The sequence below is a fragment of the Condylura cristata genome, unplaced genomic scaffold (assembly GCF_000260355.1).
Source record: "Condylura cristata isolate star-nosed mole 26May11 unplaced genomic scaffold, ConCri1.0 scaffold00004, whole genome shotgun sequence".
Lineage (NCBI taxonomy): Eukaryota > Metazoa > Chordata > Mammalia > Eulipotyphla > Talpidae > Condylura > Condylura cristata.
The window spans coordinates 63,157,080-63,182,404 of NW_004567105.1; the positions used below are offsets into that span (position 1 = coordinate 63,157,080).

The following is a 25,325-nucleotide window of genomic DNA, read 5'->3' on the forward strand; positions in this document are numbered from 1 at the left end:
CAGGCTCAGCACACAGGCTCAGCACACAGGCTCAGCACTCAGGCTCAGCACACAGGCTCAGCACACAGGCTCAGCACACAGGGGCTCAGCACTCAGGGCTCCATGTGGAGGCTCCGGAGGACCAGGCGGCTGCAGCCTCGCTGCCCCCAGGCTCTCCCATCTGTCCTGTCCTTGCTGTGTCATGTGGGCTTGAGGAGTCCAGGCGCTGCACCCAAGGCCAGGGCGACTCAGGCTATCCAGCTGGCTCTTCTCAGCTCAGTCCCTGGACACAGAAAGGGTGATTAAACAAATGACCAGTCATTCAACTCATATTAGGCACAATGAAGAAAACAAGAAACAGGCCGAGAGAGAATCACAGGGAGATCTACTGCAGCTGAGGAGGCTGTGCCCAGGGAGACAACACTGACCTGAGGTCAAGGGCTGTGGTGGGGGCCACTGGAGTGAGAGAGGAGCCAGCAGCCAGGGGGAGGAGTGCTGGTGGACATGCAGGGGTGGGGGGAGGGATGGTGGGCAGGCTTATCTGCCCAGCCCTGGGGAGGCAAGGCTCTGGAGGACTGGGCCGGCAGGGTGGCAGCATGCTTGGATATCGACTCATTGATGCATAGCAAGCGGATTGTACCAGAGCGAGTAGGTCAGGACACCAGCGCCAGACCAGCTCTCAGCCTGCTGCAAGTGTAGGCCGGTGTGACCTAGCTGGTGAGAAACTCATGCCCTCTGAGGCCGATGATGAGTCGGACTGGGGAAGTGTGTGTGTCCACATGGTGTCCACTCTGCCTGGATTCCTGGAGTGAGCGGTCAGAGAGAAGAGGACGGGAGGGGGAGAGAGGCAGAGGGGGAAGGAGGGAGATGGGAGGAGGGACAGAGAGCATACCTTACAGGACCTAGTTTCAGAAGCCCCCCAACATCACTTTTACCCCATTCTTTTCTTTAAAAGTGAGTGGCGAAGTCCAGCCCAGACTCAGAGAGAGGAGCCGCGCTCTGCCTTTCAAAAGGCAAAGGTCAAGGAAGCTGTGGGTAGAATCCTATTCATCAAGGCAAAATACTTTAAATTTCACTGCTGGGATCAGCACACTGTCTGTAGCATGGTCTTGACTGGCGCGTGGGTACTCTGGAGTAGGCTGGCACTGGCACCTCCCACCCACACCCCGCCCCAGCACCGTCTACCTGTCCGGCTGCTCCCACTTGCCAAATGGCTGTTTGTGTAAATCTGAAATGAATTTAGCCAGATGGCGATGCTGTAGGTAGGGGATGTTTAAAACGCTATCTAGGAAGTTATTTTATTTAGATAAGGGAGATAATGAATGGAATGAATATTTTATGTCCTGATTATTTTTACAGTGACTAATCACTTGAATAATATTGAGGTGGGAAAATTAAAAGAGAGAAAGCTTACCGGGTGGTCTGAGAGAAGCCAGGGATGCAAACCCATTTAGTTTTCTTTCTTTCTTTTTTAAAAAAGATTTATTTATGCATACAGAACTGGGGCACAGGCCAGAGGTGCAGGGGCTGTGAGAGGCTTCACCAGAGACAGAGGGGGAGCAGAACAGGCAGGGGAGCAGCAGGCAGGTCAGGAGAGGCCTGCCGCGCCCTGTGCGTCACCTCCGGGGACTGGACTGCACTAAAGCAGCTGCAGCCAGCTTGCAGTGCGTCTCCTCACCCGTTACACCAGGGAGGGCCACCCTTTATTTAGTTTTTCATTTCATCCATTCACTCCCCACCTCCCCACTCCCTCCCTCAGTACTCTGGGGTGGGGGGGGCAGGCAGGAAGGTGACACTGAGAAGTGATGGCCAGGTGCCCCTGAGTCTGACTTTTCTTGTGTTCAGGAAACTGCCAGAGGGCTCTGGGCTCACAGGGAAAGCTGTAGGACAGTCGCCCAGCAGGGGGAGCCTGCCCCAGGCATTCAGGGCTTGGCGCAGTGTTTGGCTTTGTTATTTAAATGATGGCTGGTATGTGGGGAGCACAGTGGGGCCCACTGGTGAAAGGAGGGTGTGTGTGTGTATCAGCCTACCATGGAGGTGTCGCAACCTACTAGGGAGATAGATGCCGGTGCCTAGAATGTACAGCCCGAGGCCTGAAGAAGATGCAGAGGGGGCTCTGGGAACCCACAGTTCGGCTGGGGGTTGGGAGGGGGTGCGAGGATGCCTCTGGGGGATGACCCTGGGGTACTGAACATATGCAGAGTACAGCCAGGCCTGGAGAACACTGGCACACCACCATCCTGCTTGTCAACGGGGACTTCTCTCCCGGCGGAGACCACTGGTGGGTTCACGGCCATTTTAAAGTTCATTTTAAAACTGTTGTGTGCCTGCATGTATGAAGCTGACCTTTTTTTTTTTTTTAAATAGGTAATTTCATGCTCACAAAATGGGGCATAAAGTGGTCGTATTTGACATTTCTGTCGTCAGAAGCTTGTGGGAAACTCGTGTCAAGAAGCACAAAGCTTGGCAGAAGAAGGAGGAAGAGCGGCTGGAGCAAAGCGCCTTGGAAAAGTATATTTCTCTGCTCTCCTGTGGCTTCTTCAGCAAACCGGGACGGGCAGGCAGCAGTCGGGGTGTGGAGGGGCTGGCTTTCTTCTGGGGCCTGGCACTGAGCAACACTGCCTTCCCGGGCTTCAGAGCCCACACACTTGCCGCCCAGATGCACACCTGCTCCCTACGAGGGGAGCAGCCCTGGTTTTCAGAGCCCACGTAGCGAATGTTCTGCAGCTTTGTGGGCATCCCGCGGGCAGCAAGATGAGGTCCATTATCAGGAAAGAAGGCACTGAGGGTGATGGGGAAGGTCCTGCACCAGGTCTAGTGAGTGAACCTGAAGTGTTTAACTAACACGCTCATGTGCAGGACTGAGATTGCCCAAGGTGGCGGGTGGACGACATGCGAAAGTCGTATGTTAGATCCCAGGGCTGCCTATGTATTTCTACCCATGCCTGTGTCCTTAAAGATCAGCAGATTCCTGTACTTCTGCATTTTAGAAAACTGGGGAACCACCATGTAACATAAAATGTAATCGTAATTCATCAAAGGCATAGATCATTGTGGTAGAAATTTTAGCCAGGAATTCTGTCCCATTACTTCCTCTACTTCCTTTTAAAAAAATTTCTGCATACAAGAACTGCAGGGGGTGAGAGGATTCACTGGAGACAGAGTGGGGAGCAGAACATGTGGATCTACTGAAACACACTGTGAGGGGAGCAGTGGGTAGGACAGGAGAGGTCTGCTGTGCCATGGGGGTCAGCTCCCTGCCCGGGGATCCAACTCGTGCTGCAGTGGCTGGTGACAAGCTTCCTAGTGCTGAGACTTAACCCAAGGAGGCCCCACATCCTCTACTTTTTTTTTTTTTTTTGACAGGACATGAGATTTGATCTAGAAAATAGGGGAAGTTCATACCCAGGTTTATAACATAGAAGGCTCAATCAAGTACAACAGGAGGAAGAGAGGAACTGGTTTCAGAGGGTGTTGCTGAGCTCAGGGTGAGACCAGGTTATTTGATCTCCTCTACTTTTTAAGTCAAAGCAGTTAATAGCATGCAAGACTGAGGGCTTACAACTTCTCCCACATTCCCCAGGGCAGACAGCACAGAAAAGGAGGGCACTACACCCCCCCCCCAACTCTACAGCAGGAGGAAGCCTCCTGTAGCAGGAAGAACTGGCCTGCACCCAAATGGCCTGGAGGGTTTCTCTAGGCAGGTGATGGCCATTCCCCATGGAAGTAACGTGGCCTCTGCTGCTCCTGTTAGGATAAAGGAGGAATGGAATTTTGTGGCCGAGTGCCGGAGGAAAGGCATCCCCCAAGCTGCTTACAGCAAGAATGGCGTGACTGACACCGATGTGAGGCTCCTGGAAAAGATCGAAAAGAACTCTCTCACGAGGCAGAACACACTTTCCAAGCAGAGAGACAAACGGAGCAGCGCGTTTGTGTTTGAACTTTCAGGCGAGCAGTGGAAGGTGAGACCCTGTTTCTGCAGGTGCGTCTCATGCACGCTGAGCCCTGCTCTGCGCCAGCGGGTGGATGTGGGCTGCTGGGGGGTGCGCCTGGCTGGGGCTGTGAGCCTTATCCTCAAGGGTGTTGTTGCAGAGCCCCCATTTCACTGGTGCGGGTGCTCCCTCTGCCCCTGGGGGAGCATATTTGTGGTATGTCTGGAGCTAGTGGAGCTTTTAAAATCAAAGCAGTGTTAGCCTGCCACTCAGCTGGGACTCGGGTGGATGGTTCTGACTGCTGCCACCTGTTCCATTTCAGGAGCTCCCCGATTCCCTGAAGGAGCAAACGCACCTGAAAGAGTGGCACATCAACAATACCCTGATTCAAATCATTCCTACCTACATCGAGCTGTTTCAGGCGATGAGAATTCTGGATCTGCAGAAAAACCAAATCTCACACCTCCCAGCTGAAATCGGTATGTTACTTCAGGCCCCTCTCTTGTGAGGGGACCCGAGTAGGGGCCGGTGGTCCTGTGAAATCTGCCTCCTGTCCTCCTGCCCCAGTGCTGCCTGGCAGCTCCAGCCTCACGTCCGGAGCTGCTTGTCCACTTTGGTCCGGAGCTGCTTGTCCACTTTGGGTCATGATGTCACCTCTGTGACTCAGCACATACATTTCCTTAGCAATGTTGTGCCCGGGGGCTTTTTACTTCCTTTTAGAAACCTCTTTAGAGGTAGAAACATGCGATAATATATTTACTATAAACATAAAAACAATATAGCATTTCTATATATTGGCCCATTGGTACATTTAGTTCAGTTTATGTCTTTATGATCAAATTATGTTGTATAATTCTCTCAATCATTTTGTTGTTCAGTTCCAGCATCATAAACAAAGACCACAGTGACCACTGCTGCTTCTCTTTCTCAGGGGTACGTGGGTGAGGGTTGGAAGAGCTGCCTGAAGCTCAGATGGGGTGGGGCTGGGCAGCCTGTTGGCCCCTGGCACTTTGCACTTCTTGTCTGCTGTGTCATGACTTCAAGCTGATCCCTCCCCCAAGATTCTGACTTGCCCATTTGCACTGGGCAGCCAGGAATCTGTTTTTTTTTTTTTTTCCTGGAAAAATACCCACTCTGTGGGGTGCTGGAACCTGACCATGTAACATGGACAGGCCCCTTACTCACTCCTCACTTCAGTTCCACCAAAGATTCAACAGTTAAACATTAACAAAAAATGCTTCAATGAAGGACCAACATATTCAGGATAAAACATCAACAGGCTTTTAATAAAGAGGACTTAAAAAATATAAAAGTGTTTTAATGCCTTTCCCATCATCAGTTACACATCTTTGTTTGATTTTTTGTTTGTAAAAGACCTTAAAGGACCTTCCCCATGGATGTTCGTTTTTTTTCTGTTGGCAGGTCATCTGAAGAATCTAAGAGAACTTAATGTGAGTTTCAACCATCTGAAGAGCATTCCTCCAGAGCTGGGAGATTGTGAAAATCTAGAGAAATTGGATTGTTCTGGAAATCTAGAATTAACTGAGCTCCCGTTTGAAGTAAGAGAGTAAACATCTTTGCTCTATAATTTACTTTTATTCAGTTTATGGCATGTAATGGTCTATAGTCTCAGGAGTTTCCTCTCCTGAAACTGCTGGGAGGGAGGAAGTAGCTGCTTCTGTTAGTTCCCATCTCACCCAAGAACACGCACAGTGGCCCAGTGCGGGTGCACAGTCAGGGCCCAGGGCTCTCGCCAGTGGCCTTCTTCCCCAGTCTTTTCCACTTTAGAAAGTGGCTCGGACTTCTCAGCTCACCTGGAAACAAGCCACGTCATTTGGCCTCTCCCGCCCCCTTGCCCCGTATCCACTTTGTAAGCCCTTCAGAATATGTTCTGTATCTGACTCCTGCTGTGACCTTCCACCAGCCCCAGTCCAAGCCCGTGTTGGCTGCTGTCTAGACAGGGACAACAGCCTAGCTGGGTCTCCGCCTCACCTCCACCTGCCCCCCTTTATTGACTATAACTTCCACATAAAACTTGCTCCTTATAAATGTGCAATTCACCACCATTCAGTTTTAGCAGATTTCCATCACTCCCTCCCCACAAATTCTGACTTGCCTGTTTGTACCAGGCAACCGGAAATTGGGTTTATTTTTCCTGGAAAACAGCGGCTTATTGATGACCTGCCTGACCTACCAGACGCAGCGCTGATAGGTTGCTCTGATGTGCACCTTTCAGGCCTTTGCATGGGGGGCATATAAGTGGGTGTATGTGTCATCTCCCTCGTAGGCTGTTTGTAGTTCACTGACTCTGCCCATATACAGCTCCATGGATTTAGTCCTGAATGATTCTCAATGGTCTTAAATTTCAGCTACCAGTTCATTCTGTAGTGCATTCAAGGTAAATGACAGCTCTGTACCTGAGGACAGACTGCATAGTCATATAAAGGGGAGAGGTCTGTGAGGGTACCTGAATTTCATGTGCCCAACTTGTATGTCTCTGGAGGAGACACAGCTCCCTCCATTCTAGTTTCTACAGACCGAAGAAAGCACTGTTGGGTCTGAATACCACACCCAGGTTAAAAAAAAAATTGTGGTTAAAATTATATAACATTAGACATGCTACCTTAACCATTTTCAAGCAATCTGTTCAGTAGTGTTGAGATTATTCAAATTTTTGTGCTAGTCTTCATGAGGATGTTTCTTACACAAATAATTGCTATCACCCTGATATAACATTTAAAAGTAGGGGCCTCCCTGGTGGTGCAAGGGGTTAAGGTGCAGCACTGTGAAGCTATCACCAGCCACTGCAGCATGAGTTTGATCCCTGGCCAGGGGTGACCCATTTGAGATGGCAGACCTCTCCTAACCCACCTGCTGCTCCCCTCAGCAGGGTATTTCGGTCAGTCTGCCTGTTCTGCTCCCCACTCTGCCTCTGGTGAATCCTTTCAACCCCAGTATCTCTGGCCTGTACCTCAGTTCTTGTATGCATAAATAAATGAACCTTAAAAAAAATTTAGAAGTATAGCAGGTAGAATGAATGCCCTGCAGGTAGTCAAGGAAAGGCAACCCAGGAACTCAGAGACAAAGGCATAGATCCTGAAACTCCTGTGCAATTGAACTTCCTGCTCACTGTGACTGCATGTCAGATTTTTAGCTGGACATCATGGAATTTTCAGGCAAACATACTTTTCCAAAGCTTTTATGCGTGCTTACTTTGCCCTTGATGGAAGTAGCTGGCAGGAACTAGCTTTCTCTCCTTGCATGTATGTCACTGTGGTTTTTGGTGTTGTAAATTTTAGCTTTAAGTTATTTCCCTAAAGAGTCTCAATACGTATCTTCTAGCCTATAAGCACATTTTCTGCTTTCATCATAAGAAAGAAAGATGTGAGACCGAAAGTAATTCAGTCGTATTTTTTATTCTGACCTGACCATCCTGACAACTCAGTCAGAAATGTTAAGCTCCATTGGGGCACCCAGAATATCTTTGTTGGTTCCTTTACCGTCACTTTACCGTCTTCACATTCATTTCTCTAAATTTAGAACGAACAGGTAAGAGTATGCCTTTTCAGTCAGATGAATCTGACTGTGTCTTACTCAAGGAACTTGGCCACATGGAACCGGATGTTATATTAGGACAAGAGAGGCCTATGTCCTCTGAAGCTTCCTTTTTTCCCTTTTGATAAAGCCTTCTGCTGGCCCCACTGGCTCTGTGTGGCATAAGGGTTTTGAAAATATGTTTTGAGAAGGAGCCCAAATATTATTTATGGGCTCTCAGTAAGAGGTGGTTCCTTCTACAGTTCTGTCTCTATCAAATTTTGCCTTTGAAATTCCCTACATGTGTCAGTTACAGTGCTGAAAACCAAAATATGGATGTAAGGCAAAGATAGTAGGTGCTTCTGATCACTTACTATGGCAATTTGCCAGATGCAAGTCTTAAGATTTGCCAAAATTCGCCGAGGCAGTCTCCCCAGATCGTCCTGCTAATTCTGGTGGTGCACGCTGCCTTCTGTGACCTTGCACATGCTGTTCCATCTGGAGTTCCCTTCCCTTACTTTCTATCTGTCTGGGGACTTCAGGACCGAACTCATGTACTCCACTGTCTGTGAAATTTTTCCTGACGACTGACCCTCCCCTCACTGTGATTTGGATAGATTTATTTCTTGGTATCCATTGCACATGCCAAGTTGAACACTTCTTCACATTAGTTCCTCCTTCATAAAATTGTATCACTTATTTATGAAATTATAAACCACTTGTGCTGTTTTTCTTAGTACCCCCAGCACATTGCACAGTAAGTGACACATAGTAGGTCTCCCAAAACACACTAGATGATCTGTTTTATATCTAGTCATGAGTTGTACTTAATTCCCACTCTTATGAAAGTATTAGAATATTTTGTTATTTCTTTCTAGTTAAGTAGTTTGAAGCAAGTGACATTCGTCGATATCTCAGCAAACCAGTTCTCCAGCATCCCGATCTGTGTCCTGAGGATGTCTAATTTGCAGTGGTTGGATATCAGCAACAATAACCTGAGTGACCTGCCGCAAGACATAGACAGGTAGCTACTTGAATTTGGAAGGTGAGGTGTATGGATTAGTTACAAATCCTTAAATATTGTTAACATGTTAAACATGCATAGCACATGAATGTTCTTTGAAATCCATCAATTTTCCAGAGCTTTTTGTTTCAAGGAAATTAGCTTGGTTTTGCATAAAATAAGAGTTTCTAGCCTGCGTCTCACAAGCCTCCCGCACCCCCCTACACTTGTCTGTATGCATTTGAACACCTCTCCCTGTTCTGGTGAACTTAATTCATTTTAATCCCCGATAGAACAGTAGCTTTAATTTTCCTTTACTCCACAGAATTGGAAAAGTAAATTTATTATGAATGGAATAGGAACATTTCACTTTATGTTTAGAATATCAGTGAGGGTAAATTTTTAGCTTCCTTTATTGATTTAGCATATATACTTTCCAGCAAAATGGATATTTTTCGAAGGTTTTCAGATTATATCCTTGTAGCTATTTCATGTTTAAAAATTATTATACTGTAATGGACCAAGTGAGAAAATAATAAGAATAATGAACAGCCATATACCGGAGACATTTTGTGGGGGTGGAGTGGGGAATGGGATCAAAAAACAGAGGTGGGGGGGTGGGGTGGGGGGAGGGAAGTTCTGGGGACTATGGTGATGGGAAACCCACGGGGATTACAATTGAGATAAAAAAATGTACAAAATGATGTAAAAATAAACTATGATATTAAAAAATTATTATACTGAATTATGTCAGATTAATTAATTTATTCATTCACAAATAGGGTGAGGCCTGTATGGTAGGCCCAGAGAATGCATTGGATTTAAAGTGGTGAACAACATAAAATCTCTGGCCTCCCAGCACCTAAAGTCTTCTTTAGCAAGTAGAATAAGTAAGCTGGCAGGGCACTGAAGCCAAACAGCTTAGCCCTGATGCTACCTTGTATGACCTGTCTCTACTCAGTACAAGCAGCATGTATCCGTGCTTTCCAGCTTTATGAAATGGAGTGGGGATTGTTTCCATCTGAAACATAAGGAGAACTCTGTGAAATATTTGTGGGGTCAGTGACTTAAATAAATGAAAGAAAAAACTGAAGGGAGGTCATTGAATTAGAATTAAACGGAAAGCAGAGTGAAACAGATCCACAGGTTATCTTGCTCATTTCCTTATCACTCCAAAGGGTCCTTCCTACTTGCAAACTAGAAAATATCATGGGAGAATATCTAATTTTGAGATATATAGAAGAAATACCCTCACTCGAACTCTAACATGGTTTCTTTCCCTTCACTGGTTAACCCTGGGGCAGTTGAGGAGGCTCTGGGCCCACAACACTATGATATCACATATATACCACGCTCATCCTGCTGCTGTGTCTTCCACGGACAGTTAAGCCAGCAAAAGCTTTAAAAATCAAATTTTGCCACGTGGCATCACTTTCCTTAATAATTAAAAAGTCAGTTTTTTTTTTTTTGTCTATAGAATGAACCAAATAGGGATTTTATACGAGAGTTCATTTTAATTCATTTTATTTTCTTAGCCATGAAACCAGGTCTTGCGTTTAACCCCTTTACTACTTCTTAGGCTGGAAGAGCTGCAGACCTTTCTCTTGTATAAGAACAAGCTGACCTATCTCCCTCATGCCTTGCTTAACCTGAAGAAGCTCACCTTGCTGGTGGTCAGTGGGGACCATTTGGTGGAACTCCCGACTGCTCTCTGCGACTCATCCACGCCTTTAAAGTGAGTAGACCCCGAGTGAGTAGAGACACACCACACACAGGTGGGGAGGTGGGGCATGGGGGCCCTGGCACCTGGATGGAGGCCTGGCACCCGCGGAGTGTGAGGTGGTCATACTCTGAGGCTCTGATCCCAATATACAGACGTTCTGTATTGGAATTGGAAGATTTTGGCTACTTCAAATTCTAGGGAGGTGGGGCTCAGAGGACGTCTAGACAAATGCTCCCTGCTGTTTGGAGGCCCAGCAGGGGTGCCCTCAGGCCCCAGGCCTGTCCTCAGCCCTCATCTGCTGCTGGCAGGGCTCAGGCTGCTGAATCCCCCCTGGCTGCCTAGCTTTTCTTTGGGTTTCCTGAAAGGCCCTGTAAACCACCCCATGCATGCAAATGTGATCCAGATTCTAATCTGGGGTGGGAACTGGCAGATCTTTCTTAACTTGGAAGTGGACTTGAAAATCCATAGCTCTGCTGTCCTCTAACTGACTCCAGACACACCGCCTTGGCTCTCGTTGGCTTTTCTGCCAGAATTCGGGGCTTTGGGGTTGCTCCATCACCTGTACCCCAGAACCATTTTGGCTCATTCCCAGCAATTTGAAGCCTCCCCAGGAACCTTACAGCTTCAGCCAGAGTCACCTACTTCTTGTGTCCCAGCGACTTTGAATGCTAGCTGTTCCTCAGGCCTCCACCAGGGGGAGGATTCTCCTGTTCTCTCAGTGATAAATGCTCACTAGCAACATAAATCCTCCAGTTCTGCCATAACACGCATCACAAAGGGGTTAAGTACTGTAAAGAGACTAAATTTATTCCTGTATAACCAGGAGATCAACACCTCTTTGCTGTGTTACCCAATTCCTTCCACGGGTCTTCTTAGGAATGTGGTCTGGGTAGGAAGGGGTTCACCAGCCAGAGGGGTGGTGACCCCTAGAGCCCCTTCCACAGTCTAGCAGCCAGGCACTGCAGCAGCCTCTTAGCCAAGATTGGGAGGGGAACCTGGTCAAGGCACAGCTGAGCCTGCGGAGGTAACAAGTCCTTTCCAATAACCAAATGATAGAGCGGTTGGGCTTGGAAAGGAACATGGAAGTTCTCTGCATTAATGAAAGTTCAGTAGAAAGACAAGACACACATTGGTATTAAAACTCAGTAGCTCACTGACTTCTTAGAAAAATAATGGAAAGACATTAGTAGGCAACCGTGAACCAGGGGCATTCTGTGAGGGAGGGAGAGGAAAGGCACCAAGGCAGGGGAGCAGAGTGCAAGCGGCTGTGGTGATGGTTCCGAGTGAGCCGGTGGTGGGCATTTTACAGGGACTGCACGGTGATGTAAAAGGTATAAATAATAATGTAATTTAAAAAAAGAAAAAGAATGGAAAGAATATTGGCATTATTAGGAATAACCAAAAATAAAAAATATCTAGGGAAGACCTTAGAAAAAATATTTCTCTTATATGAAGGGAACTCAGAGTTGTTCTGATATCAAAGAAGTCTTTTTTTTTTTTTGATGTAAAGACTGTAAACATGTCAAAAGTTATACTTAGGTATAATATTTCAATCTTATCTTCAATGTGATTTCTTGTTTGGAAATTGAAAAACCAAATTGAAGGTATATTTGAGAGACAAAAAGCTAAGACCAACAATGATAATTTTGGGAAGTGAGGGTAACGTGACAGAACTTGCCTTACCTGGTGTGTAAAAAAAGGTGCTTACCTGTGTTTGAAAGGCATCGTGATCAAGATGATGTGGTACGGAGCAATGATTTAAAGATAACTATAAAAACAGAATAGTCCTGAAATGAACCCTAATACATGATACAAGAATTTTATGTAAACTGGTGGGGAAGGTGTGAATGACTTCACATGCCAGTGAAGAAATTGGGTAGTTAGAAAATGATAAGGGCTGTTCTTCACTTTATAGCCTAAGAATGCTTATTAGCATATATGTATATATATATGTACGTATGTATACAATATACACATACATATATAATACACATACGTATGTATGTATGCATATAATATATAGCATATCAAAAAGAATTTATACCAAGTCACAAATTATTGTACATAAAGGAATAAGAAATTCTCCATTAGTGGTCGTGGATTGGCCCCATACTTCACACCTGCTCTTCTTGAGACCTCTTCCTTCTCTCCCCCCTCCTCCCTCCTTTGTTTGTAGCAGTTCATTTTTTTTAAATGCCCTTTTTGTGGGGATTTTGTTAATTTACCATATCATTTTAGAGTTTGATGTTACTAATTGAGAGTCATAGCAAATATAGAATATTGTACAGTTTTAAGGATCTGGCTGAATGTGTTATTGTTACCTCAGGCCTCCTGCCCACTGGCCTCTGTGATAAGTGTCTCTCATTTCCCATGAAGCTTTAAACAGAGTAACCCTTAAACTGATCCCATAAATCTGTTCAATTATTTCTATAATAATCCCCATATGGTGGAATTCCATTGACAGTGCTAATATTTCATGGTGCACTGAGATTTTGAAGAATAAGTAAGGAATTGACATGTAATATCATAAAGAGCAACTACTCTTGAGAAGAATCCTACAGCTAAAAATGTGGTATTTTCCATACTTTCTCAAATAGATTTATTAGCCTCATGGATAATCCTATTGATAATAATCAGTGTCAAGAAGATGACAAACTGGTGGAAACTGAACAAGATCGCCAGCATTTTGATAAAGAATTTATGAAAGCCTATATTGAAGATCTCAAAGAAAGAGGTAGGCTATTCATATTTCAAATGATTTAAAACATACAGAACTCCATTTACTTGTGTAACATAAATATTGATAAGTCAAATTGACCAAAAGCTAATTGGTTGGGCAGGTTACTTTGCAAATTATTTTTCTATTTACCAAAAAATGCCTCCACATTCCCTTAAAATATCAGATTTTCCTAGTATACTCAAAAGCTTGATAGATGATCAACTCTCTGATGTAGAGTGGGGGGCACACAACTTAAAATGTGAGGCTTAAAAAAAATGTGAGGCTTGCATTACTAGTTATATGTGAGTTTCTAATGAAATGATAACAAGAGTATCCTAGTTGGTGGGAAAATAAGATTTCATTTCAAAATCCATCCAAACTAAAAAATAAAGGCACCTCATATAAAGTCCTTGGGAAGGACAGCAGATTTAGTCCTTCATGTTGTTCCCTCAATCTCAGTTTGGCTCTGAAGGGAGAGAGTGCACAGTAAGTAGTGGGAGAGGAAGGCTGAGAGAAAGGCTGGCTTAGGTCATACGGTATTTCTCCTATAAACAGCCCAGATTTCTCTTATAGACATCTGGGGTCCATAGTTCCACATTCTTTGTCCTCTATTTCTCTCTTGTCATATTTCATCATTATAGGCTCATACAATTTCTAAGATATTGATAGCTTATTCTCTCTTAGATCTAGCTGTTTTTAAAGCTTGACTACACTTTAGTGATGGTGATAAGAACATTTATCTCTTTACTTAAAATATGTCATAAATGTAGTGACCTTTGCAATCTAATGGTGAATGCTTGAGTTTGCTCTTTTCCTTTTGTTATAGAATCTGTGCCCAGCTATACTACCAAAGTCTCTTTTAGCCTTCAGCTTTGATACCATCCATCAGAAAAATCTCCCTACAGAGTGGATCTATAAATCTTCACATCGTGGGTCGTGTCATATAGGAATAATGGCTTATACTTGAGGACAAAGACTAGAAGCCCCGTCATAACTGTGAGGAAAAATAACCTTTAAATTTCAATATATGAATACCTCTCTCTGTGGACTGTAGATCTGGTGAATGGGTATATAGAATGACATTTAAAGATGCATGTGTATATAGTTGCTTCCAAATAATGAGTGCACATTTAATATGTTAGAAGAGGTACTGTTTTAGAAAATTATAACCTAAAGACCAAATTTTGAAGTTGATGGCATTGTTTTCAGAAATCAAGGGATAATGGGCTTGAGAAAACAACACATATTTGACAAGTCAGACAAAGGTTTATTTTATTATTTTGAAAAATGTTCTTAATGCATTATTTCTTTTAATGAGAATAACTTTCCTTGGCTTTATACACATTTCTATTTCTACGTGTTTTCAATGATATTTTGCAAGGGTGGGCTTTCAGGAGAGACTTGGGTGTATTCAGGCCACAGCCTTCCGAGCACTCAGTCGATGCCCAGATGCTGTGCTGGTCCTAGTGGAGGAAGCTGGGGCTGGACGCTTCAGGGGAGACCTTGCACGGCCTGCATGGCTGGTCACCTGCCCTGAGTGGCCTCCTGGAACCTGCTTCTGCAAAGGTGGTGCCCTCAGGCCCCTCTTCATGTGGCCTTAGGCGGTGGCTGTGGTGACTGGTCTGGCCTGATGAGGAGAAGCCACCTTGTGGCTTCAACCAGACAGCTCCGACCATGGCCGGAATGCTGTGGCCAGGGGCAGCCTATGCTAGTGGGGTTTATATTCACAAAGACAGGATTCCTTGCTGGGTTTGGGACTCTTACAGCATCGTCTATGATTCGGAGAAATTGTACACGCTTCTAGTTTTTATACTACTGTCTTGGGCTAAAAAATAGAAGCTCACACAGCCTTGAAGATCCACTTAAGTAGCTTTTGTGACAAAGAAGGAAAAGACACATATATTCACATGTTTTTATATATGAATTGACTCTTCTGTGGCCTACCCCAGTACTGTCTACTACAAATTTTTGCAGTGATGGAAATGTGCTCTGTCCAATAGAGTAATCCCCAGACCTATGTGCTTCTTGAACTCTTGGACAAGGACTGGTGTAATTGAGAAACTAAAATTTTAATGTAAGTAGTCATAGTGGTAGCCTATTTGACAATGCAAGTCTGACCAGTTGGACTTTTTGGGAAGTCAACTGAGCAAAAAGTGAAAAGTGATTTTTTAAAGTGTTTTCTTATCTATTCCCAGAGGCATGCATTTAAACAGGATTAGTATTGGTGCCCTGATATTTTGTCTTGATAAGCTTACATCATAATTCTAAATATTTTATCCTTCACACCTGTAGAGCAGGCAGAGCATTGTAAAACCACATGGTGATTAATGCTTTAGTAGAGTATTGCTTCACTTAAAAACAAGCTCTGAGAGTAGATTGGAGATCAGAGTAGGAAGATGAACAATCACTTTAATTGAACCTCGTACAATTGTATTTTTCTTTTTAAGTATTTAAAAATATAATTCAAATTTACTATTTTATTTGATTCATTTTGGGATTTAAATGTTAACATATGGCCAATGGAAACTATATCTGGGGGCTTTCATACAACTCGACTATCCATAACTTATTTTCGTTACTTTTATTTCTTTAAAACCAGGTTTTTGTGCAAAGACCTTGTCTTTGTATTACATATAGAAAGATGAGAAAATACTGCATTAGTATTGTTTCATGTTACATAGACAACAAAATAAATATATTATTTGAATACCCTGCTGTTTAATATAGTCATATACATGTAAAAATGCATTCTATATGATGTATATGGACTGAAATAATTCGGAAAAGTAATTTACATGGTGTGATACATGGATGAACATTAATGCAGTATGAATGGAAAAATAAAATGTACTTCTTAGAAGAAAAATTTTCTGGTTCCAAACACTTTTTTACCCATTCTTCATACTTTGGAAGTTAAAGTTGTGCCTTTCACTTACTAGCAAGCTCCACAGTAGATTTCTTTACTTTCTAGAATGACCACTTACCATGCTTGCCAAACACCAGTTTGGGGAAGTTCATGATGATTGCATAGTAGCTCCAGAAATCAGCTATTACCTTTCCCATTCTGCCTGCGTCTCTTCTTTTTCCCTGTCTCCGGGTACATCTCCATACTTCTGAGTGGGAAGGAAATTTAGATACTTTGAAGTATTGTTTTGTGCTGTACATTGGTTTATTTTATGACATGTATGTTGGATATGTTTCTAACATTTAGGAAATTCATTCGAAGTTTTAAAACTTGAAATGGTGCGAAGCTGTATCAGCTTGAATGTCTCCCCTTAGAATATCCAACTATGTCATCAGAATGAAAACCTGAGATGCCTGAATTATTTTATTATAATGTTATGTAAATCACAGGGGAGCAAGTGACGGATTAACACTGGGCGCTACTCTTAATTCAGGATAGAAATCAGTTAAACTGGTAATTGAACCAAAGAAGATAAGACATCACATGAATTACTGTCTTGATTGTGAAATTCATGGGGTGGCTTGGGGGTTGGGAAAACCAAGAGGACCCAGCATTGAGCACCAACTGGCAGAGGAGTGGCTTTGTAAGCTGAATGCACATATGTGGGGTAAGGACATTATGGCTAAATTCTAATTCCAGCTGTGAGTGGTCTCCCTGTAGCTCCCACAGCCCAGGTGTGAGAATCAATCAGTCGAAAATCAGACCTGGGCCCCCCAGATGGTACAACGGGTTAAAGCACAGCACTGTGAAGCTGTCTGCAGCCACTGCAGCAGGAATTCCATCCCCAGACCGGGAGGTGATCCAGATGGTGCAACAGACCTCTCCTGTCCCACCCGCTGCTCCCCTCAGCAGTGTACTTCAGTCAATCTACTTGTTCTGCTTTCCACTCTGTCTCTGGTGACTCCTCTCACCCCCCACCCCGTACCTCTGGTCTGTACCCCAGTTCTTGTATGCAAAAATAAATGAATCTTAAATAAAATAAGACCTGGGATTCCCACTTTCAGGCTGTTTATTCTTGCAACTTTCTGAACATGTTTTGTGAATTTTGAAGAGGCTGATGATCATTGACAATCTTTTGGACGTTACCCACATTGGCATGCGTTTCTTTTGACTTGAATTGATTGGGTTAATAATGGCCTGTGAGAAAAGTTTTCAGAGTTTAAGCATTCCTGAAAGCCTTGAGAATAAAGAAAAATTTAAGAGAGAGGTGACAGTGTTGCTAATTTAAGGCACATAAATGGAAGGATTTGTCTTTCTTGATGAAAATAATATGTGTGAATTTTATTTATTTAATTTAATTAAAAAATTATAGTAGTTTATTTTTACATATTTTTGTGCATTTTTCCATCTCAGTTGCAATCCCTTTGGGCTTCCCATCACCAAATCACCCATGTGTCCTCACCATAGTCCAGTGCATTTCCCTCCCCCATTGTTTTTGATCCCATTCCCCACTGCACCCCCACAAAATGTCTCTGGTGTATAGCTGTTCATCATTATCATTATTTTCTCACCTGTCCTGTTATATTCCTGCTATGAGAGAAACCATGTGGTATTTTTCCTTTTCTTTCTGGCTTATCTCACTAAGCGTGATCTTTTCCAGCTCCATTCAAGTTGCTGCAAAAGACATGTGTTTCTTTTTCTTGGTTGCTGAGTAATATTCCATTGTATATATGTACCACATCTTTTTAATCCAGTTGTCCAGTTTTGGTCATTTGGGCTATTTCCATGTCGTATGTGAGTGAATTTTAAAGTTCTTTATACGAATCAGAAAAGTTCAAAAAACTTTTGGTTTGAGAATTCTGGAGCGAATCCCCCACATATTTCCACATGGGTCTTTTAGAACAGAGGTCCCCCAATGTTTTAATTGTGTAATCCTATCACTGATAACATGAGCACATGCTGCAAATATGCTATATATATTGATTTATAGATTCATTATAGCTTTACTCTCTCCTATGAGTATACTAAAGGAACATACACCATATATATAGCATACATTGTAACACATGCAACAAGAAATTATAAGTTAAAAAGACTAAATGGAGTTTCAAGGGTGTCTTTTCCACCTTGGTGGGTGGTCCCACTGCCTCCCTTAGCTGCATGGGGGCCGTTGCTTTAGAACCGAGGTTTTTAGTCTCAGGTTTTCGATCACAAAGGCCCCACAGATGGACATCAGAGGGTAGAGGGTTTTGCAGAGTTTCTGGTGAGCGGACTTACATTTCAGATTTCCATAGTCCTGTGAGCTACAAATGCTTCTGTCTCAGTTCTCTAGAGAATGAACGAAATGGCCCAAGTTTCTTTTTAATTGAGGTGCAATTCACATGACATGGCATGAACCTCTGATGGCAGACCCTTCAGTAGCTTTTGGTGCCTGCCCAGTGCAGCCACCAACTCTTCCCTGTCCAAAACATTGTCACCAACATTCCCTAAAGCCCACACAGAAAGTCACCGCTCCCTTTCCACCCCTCCTGTAGCCACCAGGCTACTGCCTGTCTCTGAATTTACCTATTTTGAACATTTCCTGCCAGTGGGATAAGGCAACCCATGTCCTGTGTGTTTGTCTGAGAGGCTCAGAGAGTGTTTAGTAAGACGGTGACCGTGATGGTGATGATGACGATGAGGAGGACACAGCAGCACAGGTGCAGCCTCCTGCGTGTGGAATTCCGGGTCATGTGGGGAGGGGGCAACTCCCACGAGGGGGGTACCACGTGGTGGCTGGTGTGTACTCCTGGGCTCCAGTAAGTGGGGAATCTCACAGACTGACTGGGCCCAGAAGGCCGGGGCCTGGGCAACCTCTTTTCTTTCTTTTCTGTTTCCACTAAGGAGCTACTTCTGATGGGAGAAGGCTTGGGCACCCTCTTTTCTGTTTCCACCAAGGTGCTACTCCTGATGGGAGAAGGCTTGGGCACCCTCTTTTCTGTTTCCACCAAGGAGCTACTCCTGATGGGAGAAGGCTTGGGTACCCTCTTTTCTGTTTCCACCATGGGGCTATGCTTGAGCACCTCCTTTTTGGTCTTTATTGTTTCCACCATGGGGCTACTCTTTATGGGAAAAGGCTTTTGAGGGGTGACCCCCCCAGGCTGTGAGCTTATTGGGGGAAGCGCTGGAAATGCTGGGGACTGTACGACCGGACCTGACCTACTCTCAGCACAGAGGCCCTGCAGACATGCCTCGCAGTTGTGACTGTCATGTGGTCCTTCATGAGAGACCTCCTTGATGATCACAGGAATCTCCACCAACTTAAATCCTTCTTTGTAGCATTTCTTCAAAATGTGCAAGACCAGGTTGTTCAGGATGCGCGAGATGTTCTCTTTCATGATCTGTGGGGCCTCAAAGGGAGCCTGGGAACATTTCTGACACTTCTGTGCAAAGACCCTCATCTTCACCTCACCCCGGGAGGCCTCCTCATTCCAGCGCAAGTGGAAAAGGACCTGCACGCGGGCAGAGGCCCAACTTCGCGAGCACACGGAACACTGGAACCTGTGGAGACCGAAGACGAGACCCTCGGTTGGCGCATTCTATCCATACTGTGGGCCAAGAGAGGGAAGGAGTCACAAACAGCGACTCGATCGAGGCATGGGGGAAAGAATCACCGAGCCCCTCTTCCATTCTCTGCTGTACTGCCAGCACATGCTGTGACCACAGGCGTCTGTCCTGAAAAGAGCAGTTCTGAGCGGGCAGAGCTGCCCAGGGCGTCTTCTGACGTGATATTCTAGAGGTGAGGCGCACACTGTGAACTTGTCCTGCCCAGGCCAGGGCTCCACCTCTCTCCTGACCCCATACCAAGGCCTTTTCAAATGCAGATTTAAGTTGGTCAAAATGTTACCAACTTGGCCCTCCCTGGTGTCCCAACTAGTTAGGACACAGTACTGCAAGCTGGCCCCAGCAGCTTCAGTATGAGTTTGATTCCCACCCTGGAGCTGACCCACATGGCGCAGCAGATCTCTCCTGACCCGCCCGCTACTCCCCTCAGCAGTGTACTTCGTCGATCTGCCTGTTCTGCTCCCCACTCTGTCTCTGGTGAAGCCTCTCACTCCCTGCACCTCTGGCCTGTACCCCAGTTCTATATACAAAAATCTTAAAGTGCTCGTGTTAGAAAGGGTTGGGGGTGCTTGGGGAGGTGCTCAGGTCATGAGGGTGAAGTCTTCGTGATGGGATTAGTGCCCTGACGAAAGAGATCCCCAGCATGCCCTAACTCCTGTTGCCAAGAAGTCTGGGGCCCAAAAGAGGGCTCCTCACCTGCATCCTGAGATTGAACTTCCAGCTTCAGAGCTAAGAGCCATAAACCTTGGCTGCTCATGGGCTGCCCAGCTGGTAGGTCTTATTTAGTTGATTATTTTTATAGCAGCCTGAGTGGACTAAGACAGTAAGTCATAGGCCTGTAGACCCGGGAGGGGCCCTGAAAATCATGTCTAGGGGGAAGTCTTGCTTTGCCTTGGTTAACCAGGGCCCCCAATCTGGAAATTCAGGGAGACTACAGAGTTAATTCTCTCTTCTTTGGGCTACATGTCCAACCCAAGTCATTGCTCAAGGCAGCCTGAAAAGCTTCCTTTTCCAGGTGCCCCTGGCCTCAACAGGGCATAAAAGAACGACATCTCCTTGCAGCAGGGAGAAGAGCAATTTTTAAAAAATGACTTTATTTATTTATGCATACAGAAATGGGGTACATACCAGAGGTGCAGGGGCAGTGAGAGGATTCACAACAGCGGGAGTAGAACAGGCAGAATGAAAAAGTACACTGCTGAGGGGAGCAGGTCAGGAGAGGTCTGCTGTGCCATGTGGGTCACCTTTAGGGCGGGGGATTGAACTCACACTGAAGAGGCCACAGCTTGGCCTATCTTTTCAGTGCAGCACTCCAACCCACTGCGCCACCAGGGAGGGCACAGGGCAATTTTCTGCATTAAGAAATTTGAACAGGGCCCTCCCTGGTGGGGCAATGGGTTAGGATGCAGCACTGCAGGCCAACTGTAGCCACAGCCATTTCAGTGCGGGTTCGACCCCCGGCCCTGGAGGTGATCCACAGGATGCAGCAGACCTCTCCTAACCACCTGCTGCTGCCCTCAGCAGTGTACTTTGTCGATCTGCCTGTCCTGCTCCCCGCTCTGTCTCTGGTGAATCCTCTCACCGCTCCTGCACCTCTGGTCTGCACCTCAGTTCTGTATGCATAAATAAATAAATGTTTTAAAAAAATGAAATTTGAACAGATACAGGCCTGGACTTAAGGAGACGGGGAAGAAGGCAGGGAAGCAGGCGGCTGCCCCCCCACAGGAGTGACAGAGGAGTGAGGGCTGCAGTGTGGCAGGGACGCTGAGTGCTCATGCCCTCCCACCACCCAGCCCCCTTGCGGCTAGGTTAGGGCAATGTGACCCGTTGGCCGGGTGGGTCGGACAGAACGATACATGCTGCTTCCAGATCTGAAGCAGAAGCCTGGCAAAACCCGTCAGGTCTCTCCCTCTGCCTCGGGGACTTGGGGAACACCAACTAATCCAGGTTTTTCTTCCCTTCTTTTTTTCTTTTTATAGTAGCAGCTTGCTGAGCCTTGGATGCCAGGACACCGGGAGCCTGAGGTGGTGGGCTGGAGAGGGTATCACACAGGCAACCAACCCTTGCTCCATCCAGGGATAGAGTTCCAGAAACCACCTCTCTGTGTCCCATCTCGGGGCTCTGCTTTTCCACCTAGAAAGAGCTTTGGGTGACTTCCAGGGCCCCATTTCAAAGAAGACCCCCAGCGCAGGAGGGCAAGATTGCTGTGTGCTGCTCACTTGCTCTGTCCTCTGCCCGCCCCCAAGGGGGTATCTCCGTGGGCTCTCGGGTGGGTCCCAGGGTCCAAGCAGAGTGTGTGTTCACTGAGTCTGCTCCTCTGGGTCTCCTGTTGTCACTCCTTTCTCTCTCTTTCCCTCTCTACTCTGTGTGTCCTGCCTTATTTCTCTGTATCTGGTGTTAATCCACATCTGTGCTCATCTTGCTCTTGTTTTGGGGTTCATCATAAAGGAAAAATAAACCACTTCATCTGAAACTAAGCTTCCTGGATAATAGGTATTTTACTTTCTATAATCTCCAGTTCACAAGCATGGAATAGCATCAAGGAAAGCAACAGGTGTACACGGTAAGAAATGAGCAAGACTCTTCTGGAACAAGTGCCATTGGATTTCCCACTCACCTGGCGAAGGTGTGCTGCTGGTATTGCATCCACCTGGGCTTCAGGTTGTTGGGAAGAAGGCATTTGTCCACTGTCAGGGTCCATCTGTGTCCTGGTTTTACCTCCTGAATCAATGCCTGGAACTCTTGCTTCCATTCCTCGATGTCCTGACCCATCACTGCTGCTGTGGCGAGTGGGGTGCATGAAGGTGTCCTGGGCTTGAGTGGATCTATAGCAAGATGGGAGGTGTCCCACTTTAGAGACTAAAGCCTCTCCCCTGCTCTTCTTCTGTGGGCCTAGATCAGGCCCAGGTCTTTGCTGCAAGGACAAAGGTCAGTTGACTCTGGCTCTAAGTTCCAAGGTCAGCTCTAGGCTCTATGGGGGATTTCAAAGACTCAGAATGCCTGCGTTCATCCATCAATGATTAACCAAGGAGATGTTTGGACTCCATGTCAGGCAGACTGGCTCTCAGTCTGCTGTGTTTACCTCCCTTGAACCCAGGCTCCCACTCTGGCCATTGCTCCAGACTTTGGAAAGCCTGCCTGTTGGGTTGCTGTGCTTGTGGTGGGGGAGGAGAGACACCCTGAAGGACGCAGCCCCCAAGAGGCACCAACATGGAATTGTGAGTGAGAAGACATGGCTTCCGCCTGCCTGCAGACACTGGGAGCCCAAGGTGTTACCTCATCCCTCTGGGGTGTGGGGAGTATGGGAAGAGATGCTGCCTTGGAATCTGGCTTCTGCCCCTTACAGGGATAGCAGCAATCAAAGCATCACACTGCGGGACTTGAGGAACATGGCCTGCGTGTGACTGCACTGTAGGGTGATTGCCAGCTCTGGTGAGCAAAGCCAGCCAGTGCCAGGAGTGGGCTCTGTAAAGACGGAGGGGCTGGCACAGGGAATAGTGTGGTCGAAGAGCTCTCAGGAGGCTCCATTTCCTGCTAGGAGCTGTGTGGGTTCTTACCTCTGCCCAACCCTCCCCCCCCCCACACCCCCAGCCTCAGCCCGTGACCTCAACATCTCTGTGACTGACACTGAGCAAGCAGATGGTCCTCTCTTGCATGGGCAGCTGTCAAACGAATTGTGGGGTGGCCTTACAACTCCGCCTTTTCCATCAGTGTCCCTTTCTTGCCCCAGTCCCTCCAACCCCCATTCCTGCTCACTATGGTCTCCAGCAGGATGCTCTGCTTTCATGCTCTGTGGACTGTGTCTTGCACCCCCATGGATGGTTTGGGCCCAGAGTACAGCAGGAACCAGGAAATAAAGCCCCGAGCAGACCTTACCAGCCGCTGGGCCCCTGCCGGCCTCTGGCTCAGTCTTTAGTCTCAGCTTTCTGCTACCAGCTTCCCCGATTCCTGAAACTCTAGCTGGGCCCTGGACTGGTCCAAAATTTAATCAACAAGTGAAAAGGAAGACTTCTGGCAGGGCGTGGGAGAGCAGGAGCTGGCCAGGGAGGAAGTGCGGCCTCAGGGGTCAGGCTGAGGTCCTGGTGACTCTCCAGTCTGGGGCTCACTCAGCAGCCCCCCAGGGCTGAACTGGGGGTGGTGGGTTCTTGCCCTGCCTGACTGGAGGTGGGTGGGGGTCCGCTGTGAGGCAGGTTGTGCAGCCTCAGGTATCAGCACCAGCTGGGAGTTTCACTCGTTTTTCCATTTGTTTCCTTATTCCCCCATGCGGACCCCTCCCTTTGATGTTCCTGCTCTGTCAACCTCAGCTAATGTTGATGGACAGCAATACACTGGGGGCCCCAGATCACAAGGGCTCAGGGCCAGTGTGGGAGGAGGGTGGATATTGGCAGAACATTCTGTGGAGAACATTCCAGGCCCTTCTTGGCATGTCCAAGCAGGGACATGCAGTTTTTGAGGGGAATATCGATGAGCTGGGGTGAGCTGGGGTGAGGGCAGTGTGGCCCATGGGGGCAACGGCTGCCTGGCAGGCACTTCTGCTAGACCTTGCTCTGGAACCTTTACCTCCTCTTTGTGAGACAGGCAGATGATGGTGGAGCTCCCTTATAAGGTGACTGAGGAGCTAACCAGCCACGTGCAGTGTTTGAGTATCGCCAGCACTCCTGATGTTCCCAGGGCCTACCAGCCAGATTTCTCCCTCTTCCCCCCACCCCTCCCCTGCCCTCCTCAGGAGCCCATGCCCAAGATCAACTCCCATCCCACTGTGACTTAGGTAGCCTTGCCTTTGTCCATTTATAAATATCCACCTCCTTCCCACTCCCCCCTCCCTTCTTTAGCACCAACAGGGCTGCCATTGGAGAGAAGAGGTCATTTCTTCAAAGCTTAGCATTGCAAGCGCCACAGGGGGCATTTCTGACCCTCCAAGCAAGGGCAACACCTTTGGGGGTTGCTGAGGAGACTGTAGTCTTCATGCAGGTGGTTTCTAAAAAGAAACTTTTTGGATATGAAAGACACAGTTAATGTTGGTACAGCTATCAAAATGAAGAGCCATCAAAATGTACACGCTCAAATAATCACCACCCAAGTCCAAGAAAATCCCGCACATTGCCCCACTCCTGGTCCTGTCGATCACGTCCCTATGCCTTCTCCCAAAGATTTCAGTCTCCTGCTTTATGACACCCTGGGCTAATTGGACCCATTCTGGACCTTTCTATAAGTTCCGTTGGGTGGAGGTGCTGCTTGTGCCTGACCCTTTTTGCTCAAAGTTGCATTTTCAAGATGCCATCATGTAAGAGCCAGTAGCAATCTCATCGCCAAGCTTGCACCTTTATTTATCACACCCATCACTCACAGCTTATCAGGAGGCTTCTGCGTCATGATTCTATAAACACTCCCCCTTGTATTTTTGTACACACAGGGACATAGATCTAGGAGAGGAGGCCCGGAGGCCTGGGCTGGACCCTGCCCTGGAGTAGCAGTGGTTTGTGCAGGAGTTTGCTGAATTCTGCCCCCTCTGACAGTCCTTTCCTCACAGTCCTGTGGCTCTTGTGTTGATTTCTGTCCTTTGTGTCTGGATGGCAGGAGTGCTAATCAAGGTGATATGACTCATCTCTTCCCAGTTCCTTTACATTTGTCCATTCACACAGGTAGTGTGCAATCAGCCACAGGGGGAGACCGTGGGAACTGACAAGTGATACAAATTGGGACTTTATGGGTTAGCTCTGTTAGGTCTGGATTTATCACTTTTTCATTGTCTAGAGTTGGAATGCACATTGAGCTTATAAATGCTTCAGTGTTTAAACTGTGACATTGGAAACAGCCAAAATAAATGAAGGAAGTATTTGCCCAGTATTAAAAAACAGTTATTTGATTTAGGAAAGAAGTTGCCCATGTCATGGATGACTGAATGAAGACAGACTGAACAGTTTCCT

General features: G+C 46.4%; 2 protein-coding genes across 2 annotated transcripts; one reads left to right on the top strand and one right to left on the bottom strand.

Annotated features, from left to right (window-relative positions):
• The first annotated feature begins 2,352 nt into the window (after nucleotides 1-2,352).
• On the top strand, nucleotides 2,353-13,766 carry LRRC2 (leucine rich repeat containing 2). The gene is made up of 8 exons (XM_004676240.1): nucleotides 2,353-2,490; nucleotides 3,734-3,941; nucleotides 4,234-4,390; nucleotides 5,334-5,470; nucleotides 8,324-8,469; nucleotides 10,028-10,183; nucleotides 12,769-12,905; nucleotides 13,717-13,766. Exons 1-8 carry the CDS (start codon nucleotides 2,366-2,368, stop codon nucleotides 13,764-13,766), a joined length of 1,116 nt encoding a protein of 371 aa, XP_004676297.1. The 5' UTR covers nucleotides 2,353-2,365.
• A 4,659-nt stretch (nucleotides 13,767-18,425) lies between these two features.
• Nucleotides 18,426-22,170, bottom strand: RTP3 (receptor (chemosensory) transporter protein 3). The gene is made up of 2 exons (XM_004676611.1): nucleotides 22,016-22,170; nucleotides 18,426-19,335 (listed from the first exon to the last, which is right to left on the bottom strand). Exons 1-2 carry the CDS (start codon nucleotides 22,168-22,170, stop codon nucleotides 18,426-18,428), a joined length of 1,065 nt encoding a protein of 354 aa, XP_004676668.1.
• Between the last annotated feature and the right edge of the window lie 3,155 nt (nucleotides 22,171-25,325).